Consider the following 21,036-nt stretch of genomic DNA (forward strand, 5'->3'; position numbering starts at 1 on the left):
TGCTCCCTGGACAAGTTAAAAGCAGCGGACAAGTAACTACTGTTAATGTGTTTCCATGTGCTGCAGCAATTTTTCAGACTCGAACGTCCAACCCCAACTGCATGATGGAATACAGCTGACTTTGCCCATGTTGTAAAAGCGACATGTCATTCTGAGTGGTGCCTATTGCAGAAGACACTGTTATTATGGGTGTATATTCTGTTGGACAGTGTATTCATGCCATTATCGCTAAAGCCTCTTCCATGCTTTCTGCCTTAATCGTGCAGCTGTTTCCATTTGAGAAAGCTTCCATATTTAATTGTATATGGCATACAGGAATCATTTAGAGCATGGCTTTCTTGGATCTAGCAAGAAAGCTAGCAAGTCTTCTTCCTCTGATAGGAGAATAAGATGTTCCTTAACTTCTGCTAAGGTGTTAGTGCGTAAACATTTTTGGCACAGTTTACCCATACTGTCGATGGTAACTATACCCGAGTGTTGACCTTAGACATAGCGAGGGTCCGGCCAGCTAATTTTGAAACCCCCTGAGGAATTCCCAAAACATGCCTGACACCTATTTGTGTCTGGTGGCCACAATAACCACCTGCTGTGACTTGAAAGTGTGGAATTATAGGTACCATCCTGAACCCAAGCATTCAGGTCTTCCTCGGTGACATTTGGGAATAATCAGTCAACTTGGCTGGTGTGGGGATACTGGGTGCATTCATTTTCTTTATTTTTGCTAACCCTAGGCAGGATGTTTGTTGAACCGTGTCATTTGAAAATATCATTTGGACAGGATTAAGGCATGCTCTGAACAAAGCTTCCATACCTTGAATTTGCCAATCTTGTGTTCCCCCATATACTTTTCACATCAATAGAGCTTTTCCAGTATTCATTATCTTCAGCAGCAAGTCTGAATAGATTAATTTGGTGTTGATTGGCGAAATTTTCCACATTTTGGTAGGTGGCAATTTGAAATAATATGAAAGAATATGTCATGCCCAGAAAAGTATGCAAATTTGTCTATTTATGTTTTGGGGCTCTCCAAGGGTGTAGTAGAACAGTGTTCTCACTGTGTGTAATTAAATACTGATCTATGTTTATTTGCTAGGTGCCGATAGTAATGTTCCCAACGATTATAACAGAACATTTCCCCATAATTCGCTGTGTTCCTGTATACATCATCACTTTCAAATACATTGTAATCCTGCAGCTCAGTAGGCATAGAATCAAGTGTTTTTTTTTTAATAAAGAGATTTTTATTGTTTTGTAATAGACGGTAAAATAATAATACAGCATATACAAATAATATGAAAACAACTGGTGCTCGAACACAATCAACCCCGGGTCCCGGACAGAACTCAGTGTGCAATATCTGTGTATCAAGATGGTAGTCAATAAACTGGTCTCAGTCTCTTAAGGAAGGATATAGGCAGTAGAAGAAAAAGGAGGAGATGGAATCTTCCCACCATCTCCTTCGGTAAAGGCGCCACTCCTCCAATTGCATGGCTCTGTTTCGAGCTAGTCGTATGTCATGGCCTCCCACTTCCCCCACACTTTGTCATATTTATTTGGGCACCCCCTGGCTTAATACACCAGCCTCTCGCGCTGTGCACACCAGTCCACTCCCCTTCTCCATTTACTCAGTCGGTGCTGCTCCGGCTTTCCAGTCCACCATAATGTCTCTCTTTGCCACCAGACATGCCACTCCCGCAAAACTCCGGTCCGCCCTCCTCAATCCCACATCCCCCATGACCCCTAGTAGAAGTGGTAGTGGGGCCACCTCTACGTCCTCTCGCAGAGCCCTGGAGATCTCTCGTGACTGTCTTCCAGTAAGTCCCTATAACTGGGCATGCCCATACCATATGGAAGAAGTTAGAATTTGGGTTGGAACACCGGGGAAAGCCAGCTGTGGGTCGGAGGCCTGCTGTGTGCAATTTTGCAGGTGTAAGGTATGCTGTGTGTAGATAGAGGGCTTACAGAAGATGGAATCGGGTGGCCATTGTTAGAGTCTGAGGTGCCATAAAAGCCTCTCTCCATTCCTCTGCCTCCATTGGTCCCACCCAGTCGTCCTACCTGTGACGAAGTCCCTCAAGAGAACATGAGGTATTGGTTATCAGTGAGCGGTAGATCTGGGAGACACCTCCTCTGCCCAGATTTCCCATTAGTACCTTCGCTTCCATGGGGCTGTACTCGGGAATGTGTTCTCCCGCTCGTGTGTGCACTAGTAAAGCATGGCGAAGCTGGAGGTATTTGTGGAACTGTGTCCTGTTTAGTGAGAAGAGTCCCTGAAGCTCCTCGAAGAACCTCATATGCGATCCCCCCAGACATCTCCCAGTGTGGAGATTCCTATGTTGTCCCACCTCTGGAACCCTTCCAGCCCCTCAACCTCGGCAAGTAATTTTCCATGCCATAGCGGAGTCTGTTGGGTAAGGTGACCCCACCAGCCTGACACCTTCTGGGCTGCGGGCCACCCCAGCAAGATTTCTTTAGTCACGTCTGGGATAATCCGGGGGATCGGGCAACCATAAAGAGCATCGAAGACCCCCGGGGTAGCCCAGTGTGCGGAGCGCCAGTCGGTATGCGGTGTCTGTCCAACCGCCTCCCACCCAATCGTTGATTACAAGCAAGTGCATTGCAAGGTGATAGTAAATATTAGACATTCCCAACCCTCCGTCCTAGACGTCTCGTTGACAAGTAGTAAGTGCCAGTCTGGGACGGGTACCGCTCGACAGGAACTGGCCCGCCATTGAGTCTATTTCTTTGAACCATTTCTTGGGGACTGGGTATGGGAAGTTCTGCAGTAAATAAAGGAGCCTAGGGAGGACCATCATTTTATAGAGTGCTATTCTCCCAAGCAGATTGAGGGGTAGGGTTTGCCAACGTTGAAGATCGTCTTTGACTCTTGTAGTAAGTGTTGTAACATTAAGTTCCCACGCTAGTTCTGGAATAAGGGCGACATAGACTCCCAGGTATTTGAAACTATTTCGACGGATGGGGATGTTATGTTGCCAGTCAATACAGTCCCTCGTGGGGTGTAGAGGAACCAGTAAAGATTTGCGGGGCTTAAAATTAGGACTGAGGCCTCTGAGAAGAGGTCCAGAATCTGTAAGATACGTGGGCCACTTATGGCCGGGTTAGCGATGTATAGGAGAACGTCATCAGCGTAAAGTGCCACCCGGTCCTCCGGGCCAAGACCATCCCTCAATCAGAGGGTCCTCACGCAGCAGTTTCGCCAAGGGCTCTATTACGAGTGCAAAGAGCAACGGGGACAAAGGGCATCCTTGACGAGTGCCTCAGCTGATGGGAAACGGGTCTGAGACCACTCCATTCACTTGCACCCTAGCTGTCGGGTTAGAGTATAGTAGCTCCACTAGGCTTTGGAACTTGGGACCAATTCCGTTACCCCGCAGGTCAAGGTAGGACCAATCCACGGTGTTGAAGGCTTTTTCAAAATCGAGTAGGGCCAAGGGGGATCGGGTCAAGACTCCGTGGTGCGCCAGCGCCAAGTGCAGCTGCCTGATACAATGTCTAGTATTTCGGGAGCGCATGAAGCCACATTGATCGGGGTGAATCAATGACTGGAGCACTGTTTTCAGCCTGGAGGCAAGAATTGAAGACAGTATTTTAATCTCTGTGTTCAGGAGGGAAATGGGCCGGTAATCCGAACAGTGCCGTGATGGAGGTTGAGTCTTGGGGATTACCACAATTGTGGCTTGGTCGATTCCAGAGGGGAACTGACCGTTGCTTTCTGCTTCATCATACATGTTGAGTAGGTGAGGACCTAGGATGTCGCTACATCTACTGTACAATTCTGCTGGGAAGCCGTCTGGGCCTGGAGTCTTACCTGTAGCTAGGGTGGCTGTTGCATCAGTAACTTCTACCAAACTTATAGCCTCTTCTAAGCTATCTCTTACTACCTTAGGAATTTTGGGGAGGGTAATGTCGTTGAGGAGGGGGGACTCACTCTGCCAGTGGTCGGGGGCGCTCCACATATAGTCGTGCGTAATAGGAAGCAAAAGAATCAAGTGTTTTAACATCCCAGTCATCAGAAACACCACCAGGTGTAGTTACATCGTTCATTCAAATTTTGAGTACATACAGAATTTGGATAACATCAGTAGGCCCATAAATATCAATATGAACTTTATCCCAAACCATCCCATCTGGAATTGGTACTGCTGAAATTTTCACAGGGAACAAGTATCTTTGTACTGTATGTGAGGAAAGATATGGAGTTAGAACCTCATCCACTGGTTCGACAGAAGAGGGTTCAGGAGGATAATGACCATTTATCAAAAGAAAGAAAACAGTCACAAAACCAATCCATAACAGAAAGGCAAGCAATGTCAAAAATATACACAGATAATACCATGGATGAACCAAATAGTTATTTTTAAGCCATATGTACAGCTAACGTGTCTTTGAAGCAGTTTCAGTTGCAGATGTAGATGAAGTTGCAAAGAAAGTCATCTTGGTCGATGAAGTAACCAGAAATAGTCTCTGCGAACACTGGCGCCTGTGCATTATTGGTTGATGGATTCACTTCGTGTGGATGTTCGTAGCAGACGATGTCGTCCGTTTGTGTTGCCTTGGAGTAGAAGACAGCCGTATCTTGGACAGTGAAGTGGTAACAGGAATCAGCAGAAGTTTATTCTCTGCCCTCCCCATGCTTGAGGAGGCATTTTTAGCATTGTTGTACATGCTGGTTTATTCAGAAGTGTAGTTATTTCTTCTTTGAAGAGGTATATCCTGTTGGGTAGGGAGAAGGGACCGGGGATTACCCAAGAGACCTCTGTCTGGGTCTAGTGTGCAGGATTGTGGTGTGGTGTGGTGTTAGAATGACAGTTCTGGTGCCTTGTATTCCCAGGACTGGAACCAGTGCTGTGAAAGATGGGACGAATTCCTTCTTCACTGCAGTCTTCTCCCGAACCAGATCCCCAACTTTAGCAATCCAGCCTGTAGAAGTTGATGGCAAATCCCTTATTCATAAGGTGACACTACTGGCGGATGAATTATCATCACAGAATTGCTAAAGCTCCTGTAAGACAGTGAAACGTCCATTTATGTAAAAAAAAAAAAAGAAAAAAGAAAATGTGTGTCAACTGCCGCTATACCAGGGCCTTCTAGATCTGGGACATACATAGGTATCCCAAAGAGGACCTCATAAGGAGTGAACAACTGTCTTGACAGATTATTCAGATCTCTCTGGATCCCATATAGGTGATAAAGCTAACTGCGGCCTGGATCTAATACTCTAGCTGTTGAGGACTGCTTTGGGGTCACGATTCCTCCTCTCCACAACACCTTGGGATAAGGGGAAGGGTAATGGAGCTCAACACCCATTGCCCTCATGGTGTCCGTGGATGCCTTAGAGGCAAAAGCAGGGCGCTGGTCCAATTGGAAGGCTTTAACCGCATACGTACTAATAAAGACCACCAAATCGTTTGTAGCAGTTTGAGCGTCAGCCAACCGCTGTGGCCGTACCCAATCTAGAACCCTGCCACAGGAATCTAGAACAATAATCAACATCGACTAATATGTATTTGTATGCACCATGAGTTGTAAGGGACCACAATGGTCCCGGTACACACATTTTAGTGGCCCATTGGACACTAAGAGCAATGTCTGCGTTTCATGTTTGAGCCCTTTATTTGCTGGCAACGTTCTCAGCAACGTACATATTGCCTGGTCTGTTTGTATAGACCCAGCCACCAGAAGGATTTCTGCAAGTGATAATGTGGCTACGACACCAGCATGAGCAGATGCGACACCCTCTTACGCTGCTTTGATGAGATCTAATCTCTGGTCCTGGTTGGAGGATTACTCTATCTCCAACACCAGAAACTGTCCCAAAATCAACATTCTGTGCACTTATATGATGGGATTTCTTAGTAGGCTATGCTTTTGGACGAGGCTTGCCTTCAGCTGAAACTTTCAGGGAAGCCTGAAATTATTATCCAATCTTGTGTGTGAATGAGCCACTGCATCAACAGAAACCGTAGCTACTGCGGATTTGGCCGCTTCATCAGCCAAACTGTTTCCACTAACGGGTACTCCTACACATTGGTGGCCCAGTGTATGTGCTACATGAGCATCTTGTGGCTTTTCCTTAAGATCAGCCACCTTCCCCCACAGAGTCCTGTGTTTTATGGTGGTCCCCTTCGAGTCTCTGAATCCGTTAATCCGCCAATGATTAAGATAATCATTGTAGGACTGGAGACAGTAATACAAATCACAAACAATCCTTGTGAACTGTTCTGGATCCGTATGTTCCAGTGCCAAGATAAGAGCTTTAAGTTCAACCAGTTGTGCTGTGCAGTTCCCCAGGGTCTGCATGTAGGTATTCTGAGGGTGGAATACACTATCCTTCATCACTCAGCTCACAGCTGCGCAAGCGGCTGAGTACTGATTTTTGTTGTTGTACCTACAGCTGGTTGTGCTGAACCATCAGTGTAAATGACAGTGGTATCTGTCAAATGGCAAGATGTTAAGAGGTGTGAGGTAGTCCTGTTTGTATTGGAGGAATTCTCGTGTCTGACGTTTTAAGTCAAAGATGTAATCAACATATGTGGCAGTCAGGGACGTTGCCCATTGAATCAAACGTGGATGTAATGCTTTAGCATTAGGAACGCTTGCTTTAGTGACTGCCTCTAAGAATGGCACTGGGGTAACGACAATGTGTTTACCCTAGGCAAGTGGCCTCTCCTTGATGACCGCCATCTGTACAGCAGTTAGAATCTTTTCTGTGGGTGCAAAGGAATATAATTGTGATTTACCGTATTTATCGGCGTATAACACGCACCGGCGTATAACACGCACCTCATTTTAAGAAGGAAATTTCAGGGAAAAAAACTTAAATTTTAAATAAAGAACTTTGAAGCAAAATAAGGGTAGCTCAGAACTTTTTTTTATTAATATTAACACTTATAAGGTAAATAACATAAAATGACAGTAAAAGCAACTGTTTTAACAAAGAAACTTGGATATTACCATATATGTTTTTTACAAAAGTTTACTCAGAAATCGCTATCTGTGAAACCAAGAAACTCTTCATCGTCACTGCTATCTTCAATATCTTCGAACTGAACACTGCTGCTTTCACTGCTACTGTCTTCATAAATCAGCTCGTCTTCTTCACCATCCAAAGCATTGCTTATGCCACATTTCTTAAAAGATTTGATAATAATATCTTCTTTAACTGAGTCCCACGAAGTCTTTATCCACTGACACACTTTTGAAATGCCAGGTCTTTTCATTCTCCCAGAACTTGTACTTTCATGTTGGCTTTCATCACACATGTATTTATTCCATTCTTCACGCATGAAGGCTTTAAAGGGCTTGTTAATGGAAACATCCAATGGCTGCAATTGTGATGTAAGTCCTCCTGGAATGACTGCTACTTCTGTTTTGCACATTTGAAATTCTTTCTTTGTTGGTTCTGTAAGATGAGATCTGAATGAGTCCAGTACTAACAAGGATGGTTTCTTTAACAAAGCACCTGGGCGCTTCTCCCACACATTTCTGATCCAAAGCCTCATGCCTTCTTCGTCCATCCAACCTTTGGGATGAACATGCACCTGTATGCCACTTGGAATCTTCTCCTTAGGAAAAGTTTTCCTTTTAAAAATGACCAATGGTGGCAGCTTGTTTCCGTCTGCAGTGACAGCAAGGACCACAGTAAAACGATTTTTTTCATACCCTGAAGTTTTAATTGTTACTGTCTTGGTACCTTTTGCTTCAACAGTTTTATTTGAAGGAACATCAAAAGTGAGTGGTACTTCGTCCATGTTGCCGATTTGACCAATTTCAAAATTTTGTCTCTTCCTTTGTTTGATAATAAAGTTATGAAAATTTATTATCTTTTCTTCATAATCTTCTGGCATACGCTGGGCAATCCTGGTTCTTGTTCGCATCCGAAGCTCATGCCTCTTCATAAATCTTTGGCACCATGATGCTGTCCCTTTGAAATCTTGTATTTGCAACTCTTTGCTGATTTTCACTGCTTGAATGATGATCATTTTTGTTGATAATGCAATGCCCGCTTTTCTATGATTAAGTACAAATTCCTTCACCCGTTCTTCTAATTTTGGCCATTTAACAATACCGCTGCGAAAATTACATTTTGTTTTTGATAATGTCTTGAGTTTTTCTTCCATTTTTCACCACTCTCGTATTGTGCATTCTGTTGGTGACTCTCCAAAATGCCTTTCTGCAGCCCTATTTCCATGTTGTTTGGCATATTCCACAACCTTTAACTTGAAACCAGCGGTATATGCTGCACGCTTTTGCTTTGATTCCATTAGGGATACCGTAGTAGGGAAATACCGTAAGTAATGAATGCACGTATGATAGTGCAGAGTTCAGCGTCGGAATGTCAGGATGAGTCACACTGCAGTGGTATAGTTTTTACCTAAGTTTAAATTAAAAAAGAGTAAGGTAGTATCAGGGGTGTGTAAATTTACCGGTACTCTTGTTATATCTGTGTGTTGTAGGATGGCTATGTGTAGTGTGTATTGTAGGATGGCTTTGTTAGCATGTGTTTGTATGGTAAAATTAAAGATGGGCTCGGACGTATTCAGATTGATGGGATGGGAGCTAAGAGACACACACTAGCTGACAGCCCCCCCAAAGGCAGCAGTGTGCACTGATTTTAAAGTGAAACGGATTATCAAAAGAAGTCTGCCAGGGGGGAGCAAAGAAACACTGCCTGGTAGGGAGACAGACACTAGCCATCAGCAGTGTTTCTTTGCTCCCCCCCCCCGGCAGACTTCTTTTAATACTCTGGTGCCCTTTAAAATCAATGCACACTGCAGGGAGGGGGGTCAGCTAGTGTATGTAGTACCGTAGTTTCTTGCTCCCCCTTGCTCTGTCAGGCAGTGTGCAATATCGTACTTGTCACAGTCTTGAAATTCCTTACCGTAAATGCCATTCACTAAATGCCTGTACCTCACGGCCGTGAGATTTACTGGTGTGACGTATCCCCTGTAGCAGGAAGGAGGAAGGCTGCACCGGAGGTCTGTAATTCAAGACATACCGGTAGTCGCTGTTTAAAAAACCCTAGATGTTTTTTTTAAGGCCTGGTGCATTACCGTATTTCACTTTGTGTGAGGCTTTCTTAACAGAATTACGGTAGATGTTTCCAGGGCTCTGTAGAGCGGCTGGAGCAGTCAGCACACTGCCGACAGTTTTTAAAACGTACGGTAAGTGGGTTCTGCAGAATGAAAAGGGGGAGCTTATACCCGGTAGTTCCACAACTGTGTGTATACAAACCTGTTTGCTGCTGAGGGCAGTGTTGGGAGGGAGGTGGGAGAGGGCGGTTAATACACAAATCTACTACCGTAATTGTTGGACACTGGCGTTTTGAAAAGAGTCTGCTGTAATGCCATTCAAGAAGAATTCCACAGAGGAAGGCTGCTGGGGACTGCAATGTGCGCCGATGACATATTCGCGCTGCTATGCGGTATGTACTATGGGTCCTTAACCATTATATCGGCGTATAACACGCACACATCATTTGCCCCCGATTTTCAGGGAGAAAAAGTGCGTGTTATACGCCGATAAATACGGTATATGCTATGGGCACTGTCGTCGTCCTCATTAAGGGTGACATAGATGAACCCGATGGCACGAGCAATTATTCTGATGACCAAATTTGTTTTGTTGTCACGTGTGTGTAATTGTTTTGCCTCTAGCATGTCTTGCTGCAATCTTCTAAGGATGGACGTGTTTTCAACTATCTAGTGTCTGCCCAAGAAATCTGGGCAAATTAAATCATAGAGGGGTTTGCATAATCGGGAATGTATGTTCTTGCAACATTAAAGAAACCAAGTATAAAGACTGCAGTTCTTGATAGTGTTTGGTGGTTGCTGTTTAGCAAATTTTTCCAAAAAGTGCGGGCCAGGCTCTTGCCCTCATTTGATAGTTCATATCCCAGGAACAATGCACTGAAAAAGGCTATGTTAGTTTTCTAGAAATTTAATTTGTAGCCAAGGACTGCTAATCCCAGAATGATCTGTTCGACCCTGTCTAGGTGAATGCTGAGGTCGTCATCTGTGAGATAGATAGATATATAGACATATAGGACAACTCCTCTGGATCTATATCATGCAATATTGATGTTACACAGCCTGAGAACAACCCTGGGCTGTCCTTATAGCCCTGTGGCAAACGGCAAAACCATTTTTGTCCCATCTTTCATGTGCTAAGTTTTGACAGACCAAACAGACCAAACCGTTGGAAATATATAAGGCTGTTTTGTATTTTTTACACACTATGTTGTTAGTGCGGTGTTCTGTGCATTTTGAATTGCATATGTAATTTTTTAGGTGTCTGTAATCTAAGACTATTCTATATGAATGGTCTGGTTTTACAATGGGGAATAACAGGTTAATCATTACAGGGACACAGGGCTCTATTACCCCCTGGTACTCGAGCTGAGTGAGGATCTCTCTCACTGGAGCTTTAGCTTTGTGTTTAACAGGATATTAGGGCTGAGGCTGGGGTGTAGACTTGATAGGTATTAAATGGTAGGGGGAATGATTAACCCACCCCACATGGTTGCGGTATAGCTTGGGTGCCAGCACCAAAGCCCAGTCAACAGCAGAGGCCTCTTTTACTGCCTCCTAAACAAGATCTGAGAAAGAAAGTAAAATGACATCGTCCCCATGTGGGAGCTTACGGACGTGCTCATGTGGCCATTCTCTTTCTGGCAATAGGATATCACATTGAATTTCATCCCAAAAAATTACACTAATGGTGCGCTCTATGTCCCCCTCAACCAGGATATTTAATTCATAAACCCCTTCTGGTGGGAGAACGCGCCAGTCCGCAGTCTCAACTGCATGAAAGTCATTATCTTGTTCTTTAGCAATGTTCTCAAGGTTGCTGGCATGTTTAATTGAAATTGCTGATACCTTTTTCCTTTTTAAATTGTGGCTTTTGTTATGGGGACTTGTCTTCTTTCACTTAGGACGTTGCTCTGACCGGTCCACACTCTGACTATGTCTATCTGGTGTGTCCCGAAAGGAAAGAGAGGGACGTGATCAGTATATGTGTCTGACACCTTTAAAAGTTTCTCTATTTCTGAGATTATATCTCCTTTCGGAGCGCTCGAGATGTGGAGAGTCTGCTCTCTGACTTTGTCTCTCTTTTTTTTTGTTTTTTTGTTTATCCCAGCCTTTTTTAGAACGCTCTTGTACTTTTTCAGTACCTTGCGTGGGGGTGGTACTCTGAATTTCTGGCTTTTTTTACTTGACTCCCAAACTATCCCATCCTATAGTAGTATAGATGTTTGAAATAACATTGAGTAGTTGTCGCTCCTCCTCCAAATGTGGAGTCTCATGGAACCACTGGTGTATAGCGAACACTACCGCTTCCCTTTTAATGTTACTTAGTATTATTGAGGAAACTGTGTCGAAGTTACGCTTCAGTTTCATCCCAAGATCTAGGCCTGGAATATCCCTGAGCTCATTTTGAATTTGTTTTAACACCGTCTGTAAATTGACAAGTGTTGGGGTACCATGTATGGTAGTGTAAATTGCATCGAAGACTGTACCCTATGTGATGCAGTTGTCCACTGAGGGAACTATTCCAAATGGCATGCACATTGTGAGAATTCTGGGCCAGATGTAGCAAAGGTTTTTACCCATTCTGTGTCTATGGGAAAAAGTGTTCGTACATATGGCCCTCTATGTTTATCTTCGGGTTCCATCTGGGGAAACACTGCTTGTAGCTGGTTAGTTTTTTGTGCTATCCAGAACGGAATCTTCTCACCAAAAACCCAAACAGTAAAAGTTGATTTCTGGCAGCCTTACGTATAGACATCTCAGGGAAGTCGGGGTGGAACAGAAGTTACTCTTTTCTCTCACTAGCAATAAGTCTGTCACACACAGACAATGAAGGAGATGCCTGAAAGCTTTCAGTAGGTTTATTGAAAAGACTGCACTCTTAAGGTAAAATGCACAAGCTGCAATGATTAGGAAAACAAACAATAAAAAGCATAATTGTAAAGATGAGAAGACCCCCATCATCTTGCAATAAACATGAGCTATTAAATCCCTAGTAAGAAGAACTTAATCTATGACTTAATGAGAGGTAGGTATGATAAACCTAATCTGCCAGTACCTTGTCCATGAGAAGAGCCCCCCACCCCCAGCCCTCGTTACCTTGGAATTAGGTCTCTAGGTCAGACGTCTTGGTGACACAAAGGCTGAGTTAAGCAGAGAGGTGACGTGTAGCATCGATGGCATCTGGAAGGAATCCCTCTGATAACCTTGTCTATGTGAGATGTATTTATACAGATCGTGTAGGACCGCTGACTCGGGTATGTTCCCAAACAATTGATAAGGAGGCAGACTTACGGCAGCAATTATGTAAACAATCCCAACAAGTATACATTAGGTTCTTGTCACACGTAAGTGAGAAAGGCACATGATGTGAATACCTACATGCATCACTTGATTAAGACACTGATAGTAACCCCTTTACAGAGTGGCACTGATGCAAATCAAAACATTTCTCTAGCTATAAACAGTAGCATCCATTTTAAAATAAATAATAAGTTAATGGACTAAGACAGAGCAAGGTAAGTAGGTTAAAACTCACTAGGTGACCGGGGCACAGGCCTGCAAGCGAAAGGCTACGCTATTCTCCTGAGTCCCAATAAAAGCTCAATTGGATTCACTGCAATGCTGCAAAGCATTTCACCCCACAAAAATATTGTATTTGATTATCATCAGAGCAAGGTGGGCCATAGAATTAGCTGGGAAAATGATAAAATAAACTTAACTTACTCCCAGCTATTAAAGAGCCTATTGAAATGATGAGAACGAATAAAGGGGAAAAAAAAGTTACATGGTAAAAATTTGTGGGGGCGCATTTAGAGCAAGCAGTAGGAATCAGTCAAAAAAAGGTAAACAGTTCATAAAAGCAAACTGCAAGAGATGATTCCCACGAAAAGGATATTATTTATATGTGAGAAAGTTTCTCCAGCATGTGTATCATATATTACCTCAAATTAATCTTCACAACCGAGGGATGAATATTTAAAAACTTAAGCATTGTAAAATATTGTTAGAGGTAATTAAAATGCACCTCTGTCTAAATTTCACCACAATGCTGTTTATTCCAGATGTTGCCAGTGTTATACTGTCTTAGTATTGTGCTGTTCTAAAATGCTGTTGTTTTCTTTGTCCTACGTTTAGTTTTTGTGATTAATAAACTTGTGATTTAAACACTTGAAATAGAAAACTAATGTTCGATGGCATCTGTCGCTGTAGATACGCATGTTCTGCAATAGCTCGCCATCTGGTGTTGGGCCGGAGTGTTACAAGTTGTTTTTCTTCGAAGAAGTCTTTCGAGTCACGGGACCGAGTGACTCCTCCTTTTGTCTCCATTGCGCATGGGCGTCGACTCCATCTTCGATTGTTTTTTTTCCGCCATCGGGTTCGGACGTGTTCCTGTCGCTCCGAGTTTCGGAACAGAAAAAATAGTTAATTTCGGAAGATTTTCGTCGGTATTGTTGCGTTCGGGATCGGCGTACTTACATTCAACACCGCATCGAAGATCGAAGAGCTCCGGTGCCCTTCGGGGTAGTTTTTCAATCCTCCGTCGGGGCCTGGTCGGCCCGACCGCGTGCTGAGGAACGCCGATGGAACGGACCCCTTTCCGTTTCTGCCCCAAATGCCACAATAAATACCCCTACACAGACCAACACTTGGTCTGCAACCTGTGCCTGTCACCTGAGCACAGCGAAGACACCTGCGAGGCCTGTCGTGCGTTCCGGTCCCGAAAAACACTCCGAGACTGTCGAGCCAGAAGACTTCAAATGGCGTCCGCACCGACAGCCCGACGGGAGTTCGAGGAACAGGAAGAGGAAGGTACCTTCTCGATCCAAGACTCAGACTCCGAAGGATTCGACGATACACAAACCGTGAGTAAGACGTCGAAAACCACACAAAGAAACATTTACAAGGCCCAGGGGACGCCACTGCCACGGCTCAACCCATAAAATCGGTGACCGACCGTCGGCACCGAAAAAGGCCCAAACGGTGCCGAGATCGTCCGACTCCGGTCGAGACACCGGCACGCAGCCTTCTCGGGACCGAGAAAGTGCTGGAGACAAGCCTCGACACCGAGATGCCGGTGTGGACACGGCTCGACGCCGAGACAGCGGCACCGAAACAGATCGACGCCGAGAGGTTTCGGCCCCGAAAAGAAAAAAAGTCACCTCGGAGCCGAAAAAACACGCAGACAAAGTTTCCACGCCGAAACAAACTGCAAGCGACCCAGCTTCAGGCTCTTATACAGAAGAGCACTCGCTAACCTCCCAAATGCAGAAGCATAGGTTTGAGGAAGAGCTACAAGCAACTGATGCGGACCATACGCAAAAGCGTATCTTCATTCAGCAGGGGACAGGAAAAATAAGCACCCTTCCCCCCATTAGGAGAAAGAGAAGGTTGGAGTTCCAAACGGAACAAGCACCACAACCAAAAGTGGTGAAAAGAGTTACACCACCACCCTCTCCTCCGCCCGTGATTAACGTTTCACCAGCACAAACGCCATCACACTCCCCAGCTCACACCACCATGAGCCAGGGTGACCAAGACCAGGACGCATGGGACCTATACGACGCCCCAGTGTCAGATAACAGCCCAGAGGCATACCCTACAAAACCATCTCCACCAGAAGACAGCACCGCGTACTCTCAGGTGGTGGCTAGAGCAGCACAATTTCACAACGTAAGCCTCCACTCAGAACAGGTCGAGGATGATTTCCTGTTCAACACACTCTCCTCCACCCACAGCTCCTACCAAAGCCTGCCTATGCTCCCTGGTATGCTCCGGCACGCAAAAGACATATTTAAGGACCCGGTCAAAAGTAGGGCAATCACACCAAGGGTGGAAAAAAAGTATAAGCCGCCTCCTACGGACCCGGCTTTCATCACAACACAGCTGCCACCAGACTCTGTTGTTGTAGGAGCAGCTAGGAAAAGGGCCAACTCTCACACATCTGGAGATGCACCACCCCCAGATAAAGAAAGCCGCAAGTTTGATGCAGCTGGTAAACGAGTCGCAGCACAAGCTGCAAACCAGTGGCGCATCGCGAACTCCCAGGCACTACTTGCGCGCTATGACAGAGCCCACTGGGACGAGATGCAACATCTCATCGAACATCTGCCCAAAGACTTCCAAAATAGGGCAAAACAAGTGGTTGAGGAGGGACAGGCCATCTCCAACAACCAGATCCGCTCCTCCATGGACGCTGCAGATACAGCTGCACGGACAATTAATACATCTGTAACTATCAGAAGGCATGCATGGCTCCGAACGTCTGGATTTAAACCAGAGATTCAACAAGCAGTTCTCAATATGCCTTTTAATCAAAAAGAACTGTTCGGTCCAGAAGTGGACACAGCGATTGAGAAACTCAAAAAAGATACGGACACTGCCAAAGCCATGGGCGCACTCTACTCCCCGCAGAGCAGAGGGAATTACAGCTCATTCCGTAAAACGCCCTTTCGAGGGGGGTTTCGGGGTCAAAGCACACAAGCCAGCACCTCACAAGCCACACCGTCCAGTTACCAAGGACAGTATAGAGGAGGTTTTCGGGGACAATATAGAGGAGGGCAATTCCCTAGAAATAGAGGAAGATTCCAAAGCCCCAAAACCCCTACTACTAAACAGTGACTCACATGTCACTCACCCCCTCCACACAACACCAGTGGGGGGACGAATAGGTCATTATTACACAGCATGGGAGAAAATCACTACAGACACTTGGGTTCTAGCAATTATCCAACATGGTTACTGCATAGAATTTCTACAGTTCCCTCCAAACATACCACCAAAAGCACAAAATTTAACAACACACCATTCCAATCTCCTAGAGATAGAAGTGCAGGCACTATTGCAAAAGAATGCAATCGAATTAGTGCCAAACACACAAATAAACACAGGAGTTTACTCACTGTACTTTCTGATACCAAAGAAGGACAAAACACTGAGACCAATCCTAGACCTCAGAGTAGTCAACACTTTCATCAAATCAGACCACTTCCACATGGTCACACTACAAGAAGTATTGCCATTGCTAAAGCTGCACGACTACATGGCAACTTTAGACCTCAAGGATGCTTATTTCCATATACCAATACACCCATCGCACAGGAAATACCTAAGGTTTGTATTCAAAGGAATACATTACCAATTCAAGGTACTGCCTTTCGGATTAACAACCGCACCAAGAGTCTTTACCAAATGTCTAGCGGTAGTCGCTGCACACATCAGAAGGCAGCAAATACATGTGTTCCCATATCTAGACGACTGGCTAATCAAGGCCCATTCGTTAATAGAGTGCTCAAATCACACAAATCATATCATACAAACCCTCTTCAAACTAGGGTTCACCGTCAATTTCACAAAATCAAAAATTCTGCCACGCAAGGTACAACAATACCTGGGAGCCATAATAGACACATCAAAAGGAGTAGCCACTCCAAGTCCACAAAGAATTCAAAATTTCAACACCATCATACAACGCATGTATCCAACACAAAAAATACAAGCAAAGATGGTATTACAACTCCTAGGCATGATGTCATCATGCATAGCCATTGTCCCAAACGCAAGACTGCACATGAGGCCCTTACAACAATGCCTAGCATCACAGTGGTCTCAAGCACAGGGTCACCTTCTAGATCTGGTGTTAATAGACCGCCAAACTTACCTCTCGCTTCTGTGGTGGAACAACATAAATTTAAACAAGGGGCGGCCTTTCCAAGACCCAGTGCCACAATACGTAATAACAACAGATGCTTCCATGACAGGGTGGGGAGCACACCTCGATCAACACAGCATACAAGGACAATGGAACGTACATCAAACAAAACTGCATATCAATCACCTAGAACTTCTTGCAGTTTTTCAAGCACTAAAAGCTTTCCAACCAATAATAGTTCACAAATACATTCTCGTCAAAACAGACAACATGACAACAATGTATTATCTAAACAAGCAGGGAGGGACGCACTCCACGCAGTTAAGCCTGTTAGCACAAAAAATTTGGCATTGGGCAATTCACAACCAAATTCGCCTAATTGCACAGTTTATACCAGGGATACAAAATCAACTCGCAGACAATCTCTCTCGAGATCACCAACAGGTCCACGAATGGGAAATTCACCCCCAAATACTGAACACTTATTTCAAACTCTGGGGAACACCTCAGATAGACTTGTTTGCGACAAGGGAGAACGCAAAATGCCAAAACTTCGCATCCAGATACCCACACAAACAATCCCAAGGCAATGCCCTATGGATGAACTGGTCAGGGATATTTGCTTACGCTTTTCCTCCTCTCCCTCTCCTTCCTTACCTGGTAAACAAACTCAGTCAAAGCAAACTCAAACTCATATTGATAGCACCAACTTGGGCAAGGCAACCCTGGTACACAACGCTGCTAGACCTATCAGTGGTACCCTGCATCAAATTGCCCAACAGGCCAGATCTGTTGACACAGCACAACCAAAAGATCAGACACCCGGATCCAGCATCGCTGAATCTAGCAATCTGGCTCCTGAAATCCTAGAATTCGGGCACTTACAACTTACCCAAGAATGTATGGAAGTCATAAAACAAGCAAGAAGGCCATCCACCAGGCACTGCTATGCAAGTAAATGGAAGAGGTTTGTTTGCTACTGCCATATTAATCAAATACAACCATTACACACAACTCCAGAACACGTAGTGGGTTACTTGCTTCACTTACAAAAATCTAACCTAGCTTTCTCTTCCATTAAGATTCACCTTGCAGCAATATCTGCATACCTGCAGACTACCTATTCAACTTCCCTATATAAAATACCAGTCATTAAAGCATTCATGGAGGGCCTTAGGAGAATTATACCACCAAGAACACTACCTGTTCCTTCATAGAACCTAAATGTTGTCCTAACTAGACTTATGGGTCCACCTTTTGAACCCATGCACTCCTGCGACATACAGTTCCTAACCTGGAAGGTGGCATTTCTCATCGCCATTACTTCCCTGAGAAGAGTAAGCGAGATTCAGGCGTTTACTATACAGGAACCTTTTATACAACTACACAAAAATAAAGTCGTCCTAAGGACCAATCCTAAATTTTTGCCAAAGGTTATTTCACCGTTCCATCTAAATCAAACAGTGGAACTTCCGGTGTTCTTTCCACAGCCAGATACCGTAGCCGAAAGGGCACTACATACATTAGATGTCAAAAGAGCATTAATGTATTACATTGACAGAACAAAGAACATCAGAAAGACTAAACAACTCTTTATTGCATTTCAAAAACCTCATGCAGGAAACCCAATTTCAAAACAAGGTATAGCCAGATGGATAGTTAAATGCATCCAAATCTGCTACCTTAAAGCTAAACGACAGCTGCCCATTACACCAAAGGCACACTCAACCAGAAAGAAAGGTGCTACCATGGCCTTTCTAGGAAACATCCCAATGCAAGAAATATGTAAGGCAGCCACATGGTCTACGCCTCACACATTCACCAAGCACTACTGTGTAGACGTGTTATCCGCACAACAAGCCACAGTAGGTCAAGCTGTATTAAGGACATTATTTCAGACTACTTCCACTCCTACAGGCTGATCCACCGCTTTTGGGGAAATAACTGCTTACTAGTCTATTGCAGAACATGCGTATCTACAGCGACAGATGCCATCGAACTGAAAATGTCACTTACCCAGTGTACATCTGTTCGTGGCATCAGTCGCAGTAGATTCGCATGTGCCCACCCGCCTCCCCGGGAGCCTGTAGCAGTTTGGAAGTTACCTTCAATTATTTATATATGTATCATCTCAACCTTAAATAAGTGCATACTTAGTCACTCCATTGCATGGGCACTATTACTACAATTCAACTCCTACCTCACCCTCTGCGGGGAAAAACAATCGAAGATGGAGTCGACGCCCATGCGCAATGGAGACAAAAGGAGGAGTCACTCGGTCCCGTGACTCGAAAGACTTCTTCGAAGAAAAACAACTTGTAACACTCCGGCCCAACACCAGATGGCGAGCTATTGCAGAACATGCGAATCTACTGCGACTGATGCCACGAACAGATGTACACTGGGTAAGTGACATTTTCATTGTAATCATTATTTGGTTACTTTTTATTTTCTAATACAAAAAATCTCTAAGGATTGTTTTACATTCTCAGAGTGATGAAAATGAACAAGAACACCATTCGGATGCTGAAGAGGAAACTGAAATCTACAGGAAACAACCTCAGGTAGTGTTCAGAATCATCTTTAAAGTATAGTGTTTCCATTGTGTAGTATTGTTATATTTTATGAAACAATGTATAGTTATTTTGTGTGTTTATAGAATAAATGCAGATATGCACATTGTAGTATGCTATTTATTGCCATTGAGTGCGGGCAGGGTAATTGAAGAGACAGGATGGCCTATCCTTGACGTACCGCGTTTCACAACATATCTGAAATGTATCCTAAGCCAATCTTGTACGCTAATACAATGTACCTGAGGACCATGGTCTGTAAATAGAAATCATATTCTATTTTTTTGACCCTGCAATTAATCCAAGATGAATTATTTGACTGAGCCTGTCTTGTGTCCTTAGCGGAATGAAATTAAATTAAATTAAATTAGGCTTGGAATTTAAATGGTGTTGAGATCTGTAACTCACCTAAAATAAAATAAAACAAATGGGGCACAGCTTGAGTCTACTAAAGAACACTTTTGATTATTCCAGTGATAACGCGTCCCTTTATGACTAATTTACTCACTTTGTGACTCATTTTAGGCCAATAAATCTTTTGACCCTGATTGAAGACACCTTAGGACGAGATAGCTAATCAACATGTCAATCAATTTGTCAATAATGTAATCAAAATTGACAGTAATACGACAATGTTACATTAACCAAAGACATTTAATAAGACTCAAAACCACCATGACCTTTCAGTCATGAATAATCACACCAGAATAATATGATTTTGTGAAGTTTATTCCTTATTGATTACAATTCTACTAGCAAGTTTATTAGTCTCAAAACCAAGAAACACATTAGCATAGTCACAATATGGCAACTCTGATAAGATTTCATCAAAGCAAGAATCCCGAACATTAGGATATAACACGGCATCAGCATAGGTTATCTTTAGCAGGGTATCATCATAAAGTTATTCAACTAAGCATAGATTCAGTCATTTGTCTATTTGTGTCAATTTAGTGAATCCCTCTCAACTAACCTCTAATTAGCATTGGCATGTTGGGCTTCATGCAAAACAATTTAGTAACACCAATTTAGTAACACCAATTTGGAAAAACATCTAACTATGGTATCTGTCAAAAGAAGCAGTTGGTACCTAGAAAGGAAAGCAAACAGGCAATCACAATTTCATTGTCATATAGTTACCCTCCGTTTGGGTCAGCACTCAGGTTCAGTCTTCGTCCTCAGGACATCAGTTGATTCGCCATCAGGAATTCAGCTCCTGGAAAAAGGGGCACTTCCTTCATAAGGAGGTAGTGTAAACGGGTAATCTAAGGGCAAGGATGGTTCTAAGTGAAATTAGCAAGTCACTTAGCAAAGTGACAAAGTCTCTGGATCATAGCAAATCGCACCAGCATCTCCCCTAACTCTCTCCTATTCTCTCGCCTCTAGGTCTCGTTCTAGTTCTCGATCTCCTTTCTTCCTGGTGTCAAGGGTTTTTTATCCCCTTTTCGTTGTACATTCCCCTAAAATTTGGTTGGACAATGGGTTGCACCCCACTATCTTTAACCAATTGTCTTCACATTAGGTCATCGAATTTGTCACCCCATAACAGTTCTCACATATTTTATTGGTCCTTATGATTGACGTCTTTAGCTGGTGGAATGTCCAGTATGATTTCATAGTCTTGTGGTCCTTTGCACATCTTCGGTCAGTGGCTCCATTGTCTGTACCGGTTCAGGCGACCTTGTACCTATAAGTAGTCTACAGTGTTGAATTCAGCTAAAATGTTTCTACAAGCAAGTCGAATTTCATGAGAACGGATCTA

The 21,036-nt window shown here is 43.9% G+C and overlaps 1 protein-coding gene across 2 annotated transcripts in view; it reads left to right on the forward strand.

Moving 5' to 3' along the window:
- PPP1R12A (protein phosphatase 1 regulatory subunit 12A) overlaps positions 1-21,036 on the forward strand; it is a 1,050,482-nt gene that overhangs the window by 709,790 nt on the left and 319,656 nt on the right. For both annotated transcript variants that reach the window (XM_069228775.1, XM_069228774.1), the window contains one exon: positions 19,194-19,265. In XM_069228775.1, the coding sequence (XP_069084876.1) occupies positions 19,194-19,265 (72 nt within the window). The remainder of the gene's footprint in view (positions 1-19,193; positions 19,266-21,036) is intronic.

This window comes from Pleurodeles waltl, chromosome 4_1 (assembly GCF_031143425.1).
Source record: "Pleurodeles waltl isolate 20211129_DDA chromosome 4_1, aPleWal1.hap1.20221129, whole genome shotgun sequence".
In the NCBI taxonomy this organism is placed as follows: Eukaryota; Metazoa; Chordata; class Amphibia; order Caudata; family Salamandridae; genus Pleurodeles; species Pleurodeles waltl.